Source organism: Etheostoma cragini, chromosome 10, assembly GCF_013103735.1.
Source record: "Etheostoma cragini isolate CJK2018 chromosome 10, CSU_Ecrag_1.0, whole genome shotgun sequence".
Lineage (NCBI taxonomy): Eukaryota > Metazoa > Chordata > Actinopteri > Perciformes > Percidae > Etheostoma > Etheostoma cragini.
Genome location: NC_048416.1, coordinates 24,044,666 through 24,049,918, shown reverse-complemented (window position 1 = coordinate 24,049,918; position 5,253 = coordinate 24,044,666). Strand labels below are relative to the sequence as shown.

Sequence of the window (5,253 nt, the reverse complement as noted above, 5' to 3'; positions counted from 1 at the left end):
ATACAATATCAGTACAAATAATCACAAGTATACGGACCAATAAACCACGTTAAAGAAGAGAAAGGAGAAAGGGAAGAGAGCTCGGGCGTACAGGTCAACCCTTTTGGCAGCAGACGGAATGACTGGTTTAGGAGGAGGAGGTTTCCTGTTGTTCTTGGCATGGGATTTGCCGTGAGCACTGGCGATATCGATGGGCTTGCCGTAGCAGTCAAAGTTTGACAGCTCAAAGTCCCGCGGGAGCGAGCCCACAATGCTGAAGTCGTTGGTCCGCAGGTCTGATTTAGAGGTGCACACCTTCTTACAGCGAGTCTCCGCCACCTGGGTGCAGGAGAACAACACGAGGGAAAACAAAATAGATCATTAAATTCTGCAGCAGTTCATCTGAAACGTATAAACTGAGATACAATTAGTCTAATGGTCTGAACGCGCTGCTGGCCGCCCCTGAGGCAGTGTAACCAGAACAAAGTGGTTTAAAAAATGACCGTCTAAGTAGTGGACTGGGATTGTTGAGCATAGCGCCATGTGCTCTGACTAGTGGTACTAACAAAGATTATTCCATCCTGCAGAATAAATTATTCTTTAGGAAAAAACAGTGATCAACTGCAGTGGTTCCTGACTTTATTTAACTGTACTTCATATTAACTAATCTCTATTGTATACTTACATACAGTAATATGTAAGACTATAGTGAGAATGTAATTCATAAAATCACAACGGTAAGTTCTGATCACCACAGAAACATTCGCACCTGCCCCTTATTCCCTAAGTAATTCCACAGTATTTATACCAGCCCCTTGTTTCCCTGAGTCTTTGCCAGGTTGTCTGTAGCAGCTTTAGCATTCTAGCTCTTCTCTTAGTTACCTGCCTTCCTGTTTATGGCTCGCTGACCCCCTTGCTCATGCGTAAGGTTGTTGCTTTGGATTCTCAGCATGTGGCTGTTGCCACAGCGAGAAGACAATTTTTGTTTCAAAAGAAGCTGGAGGCAGTAAAAAAAGCACCACTGGCTAAACTATTAAATAATGGCGGGTTTGTTCAGGACACCCCCATCTATCGCTCGCAATGATGACGCAGTGATTAGTGATGATTCTCTCTGACCAATCAGTAGTAGTTTTCACGTCACCTTTTGGTATCGCCTTAGCTTGCTTGGAACCTCGATGGAGGTGATACAAAAAAACACCTGTTAGCCAGTACCAGGTGTTTTTTTTCATAATGGAAAAAACAAAAAAGGCGAGTCGAGGCGAGTCGAGGCGAGTCGAGCAGGTACCATGTAATGGAAAAATCGCCATATGTTCCCCACAAGTAGATCGGTTTTTCAATCTACTATGCATGTACTGGATGGAGAGATGTACAGGTACATGGATAGATATGTTCACATACCACCACAACAGATGGCACAGACATCTACTGAAGCCTTTTTTAACCATAGCCATCTGAGAGTCTGTTTTGTGTCTGTTTATTTGCTATCACTCAGTTTTCCAATCTTTTTGTCAAGTCGGAAGAATCTAAGAGTTGACCAAACTCTCTTGTCCTTGGTTAAAATCCATGTCCTCTCTTTATACATATATCCCTTTCTGGTTGACCAAACTGCACAAATAATTATGTAGAAACTGACTCTGCAACTATACAATCATACATTGGAAAAGGACAACTGAATGCTCCACTTTCTGACTTCTGTTTAACACATAAAAAAAGGACTGCGTGCATATAGCGCAATTGTGTCTCTGAGACGTCACATCCACTCAGCAGGTTGGAATCATTTAAACTGTGAGAGACATTGAAATTAGCTTGTTTAGGACTTTATTGGTTTCAGATTAAAAACAGACCACACTTTGAAAACCCACTAAAGGAGCTGTTTGATCCTGGATCTTGGACAACGTGATAAAACAAAACTCTTATTTAAAGAGAAAAAATAAACAATTTTGGAGCCAAAGTAGCCAGATCTACTTTGTGCTCCAAAATGTTGCCTAATATGGAAGCTGTCTAATCTAAAGTCTTGTAACTCCTCTACATCCTCTGTGTGCTATCACAGTGGACAAACAGTGCTAATAAAAACCTCTCAGCAAAAGGATGTAGCTTAATGTTGTCCAAAAGAAAATCCTTTTCATCAACTTCCCTGAAGGCCTGTGGGGTGAACGGGATCTAATCAGACTATAGATGCTTACTCACTGAAGTCATTAAGCTCATTAGAGCTTCATTATTTTGATGTGGTTTTGACAAGAAAGCCTATTAAACTCCAATAGAATAATGTAATCCTCTCAAACCAAATCTAGTTTGGACAAAGGTAGACTCAGAGGTAAATGAATTTCAATTAGACATACAATTGATAGACCCATAAAACATACTGCATGTCTGATGTGCATGTAAGTGTCCGAGTTTGAGTCGTGACTAATCTGTGCGTTCAAGGCAGTGGCAATTTTTGATGATTGGATTTCTGTTTTGCATTTAGATTTTATCTCTATGCTTTACTGTTAGAAACCTGCCTGAGAATGTTTGATCTGTAATATACATCTTGTCATTGTGTGTTCCTGTTAGTGGGAGGTTACTTATCATATACAGTCTATAAACACAGACATATATCACCCAAAACACATAATTGTAAATTGTCTGAAGATTATGTGTTGGCATTTGACTTTTGTTTTAGGAAAGCGAGAAAGGGGTAAAACATGCAACAAAGGTCCACGTCAAGAATTGTACCAGGGATGTTGCAATCATATAGTATATCTTGTCTATGTCTTAACCAATAGGCCGACAGGAAATCACAAACAAGGTCTCAAAGGTAAGATCTCAATTGGCCTTTTACACTTAACTGATGTTACAAATACTACTATCACTGTAAAGAGCAGATTCTGCTAATCCAAATGTGTGAAATCCGCACATTGTAGTTTGACTGGGTAGGGATGTACAGTAACTCTTGCAATCTATGAACAAACACAAGCAAACACACTTAAGTTATCAAAAAAGATCTACTGACGTGCAAGGTGCTGACATGCAGCGGCGTCCCTCCGGTCCCGTTGACCGTGTTGTTCTTGGCAGTTGGGCTCTTCCCTGCAGCCTTCTCCTTGGATGCCATCTTGGCCTTCTCTGCTTCGATGCGCTTCGGGCTATTGAGCATCACTTGAACCACAGCGTACTCCACCAGCGAGGCGAAACCAAACAGCAGGCAAGCGATGAGCCAGATGTCGATGGCCTTGACGTAGGACACTTTGGGCAGCTCCGATGCCAGGGAGGTGCACTCCGAGGACAGAGAGAGCACCGAGAGGATGCCTAAACAAAGAGGAAAGTCAATTAACCTTGTCAGTCAGCAAAGTTAGAGGACGTTGGATTTAAAAAATTGAAATTCAAACTTTTTCCCTATCTATGATTGATACAACACTTTCTGCAATCCACTCCAAAGAATAGGTCAAACACAGCAATAAATCTGACCAAGGATTCAGTGTCGACCTCTGGTACTTAACAGTTTTTAATATTTGGTGCTACGGACAATAACTAGTTCATGTGATTAACCATGATTGTCAACATATACCAAGGGCATAAAACAGTCCAACTCGGGAAGCCTAGATGTTTGATGCCGCTGAGGAAAAGCATTTGATCCACTAACAAAAAAAATCGGAAAGAAACTATGCATTTCCTCTTCAAAGCACAAAATACTGAACAAATGAATCCTCTAATATGCACAAAAGCTGTTATAAAATGCTCAAATCCACATAGGGTGTCTGAGAACACAAATGCAATTAGATATTCATGACCCTTCCTTTACCTCCTTTATTAGGACATCTCCAAAAGATCAGACAGCCTCTAATAGCAGTAAATTCAATTTTGTTAAGTTTTTAAGTTTTTTTTTTAAATCTCTGATGGCCAACATGATTACAGGTTTTGAGATTCCTCCTTCTTTTAAGATACAGTGCGACTCATTAAAGCCTCACTATGGTCACTCATCAAGGATGGGTTTGTTCAGGGTTCACAATTTATAATCAAACTGTTCCTTTCACAACAATAGTAACAAGCTGAGCATTGTGAACCTGAAACCACCCACCCATTATCCATGAAAAAAGAAAAACATAAAGGATGGTGATAGCTTTGTTTGCCTTGTTCCCCAATTACATGTGTGTACAAAATAAAACTGGATTTTGATTCAGACAGAAAAAACTTGAACTCTAAAAGAACTGCCTATTTCTACTTTTAATGTAATGGTTAACCCCAAAACACACGTTCTCAATTAAATGAGCACATGGTCACATGTACACATGAACACACTCATAAATGCTCACAAACAGAGAAGAGCAATAAATGAGTGTCGTCCCACACCTAAATGTTGACTGACCTGGACTGATCCCATTTAGAGAGAAGTCAGAGGAGGCTTCCATGAGGAGTTGGAGTGATGATAGGATGAAAGTGGTGATGAACAACTGGAGGGAGGATGGAGGAAAGACAGCAGTGGATGACTGGAGGGGGATAATAATGGATTATTGTATCCGTGCAGCCCTGCACACACAGAGGTGCCCGCGTGATTTGTTGGTGACACTGACATATTACACACAGGCTCAATTATGGTGTGGTAAAAAAAAAGTAAAAAGTGGAATAGCCCTTTTCCAGCAAACACAAGCTTGGTCAATATTGTTAATATTGTATGGGAAAAATATGATGTATGAAATATATATACTATATACATAATACATATGCATAATCTAATACTTTTTTTTGGTGATTTGTGACAAAATAGAGAAAAATAAATTAAGAAAATGGCAAACAATGAGGATGTGATAAGAAAAGTGTGCTTTAATAAGAGATAAGTAGAAGATACAAATCTGTGATTTATTGCATTTATAGTGTAAACAAAAACACACCATACATTAAGCTGTAGCTGTTCCACAAGCATTCTAGCATTTCTTCTGGGATCGAGCTAACAGTCTGGTAATCTGACTGGACCTTCTGTAACTTGGGTAGATTGTGTGCAGCACTGCTCCTCAAATGCCTCAGCACGTCCCTTCATTAATTTAGGTTAATGGGGATCAGGTGTACTTCGTTGGCCAGCTGAGTGTCTCTCAGGAGTGGCCGGCTATTTTCATGAACGGACATTTCAACCTCTCCGTTTTCATAAGTAACATTGTGCACAGCTGTCAGTTTTCAGAAAAGTGTTCGGTTACACATACCCGTGTATAAATGCCCTCAAATCTCCTGAAGTCTTTACACTGGCTTCCTGTGTCTCAAAGAATTGATTTCAAAGTACTTTTGCTAGTTTATAAATCCCTTAAC

The 5,253-nt window shown here is 40.2% G+C and overlaps 1 protein-coding gene across 2 annotated transcripts in view; it reads right to left on the bottom strand.

The window, feature by feature from the left end:
• glrbb (glycine receptor, beta b) overlaps positions 1–5,253 on the bottom strand; it is a 29,750-nt gene that overhangs the window by 5,522 nt on the left and 18,975 nt on the right. The window contains exons 9-10 of one of the 2 annotated variants that reach the window (XM_034883006.1): positions 2,972–3,264; positions 16–318 (exon numbers count right to left, since the gene is read on the bottom strand). In XM_034883006.1, coding sequence (XP_034738897.1) covers positions 22–318; positions 2,972–3,264 — 590 coding nt within the window. In that variant the 3' untranslated portion in view covers positions 16–21. Of the gene's footprint in view, positions 319–2,971; positions 3,265–5,253 lie in introns of both variants that reach the window. The other variant, XM_034883005.1, reaches the window with a different exon arrangement.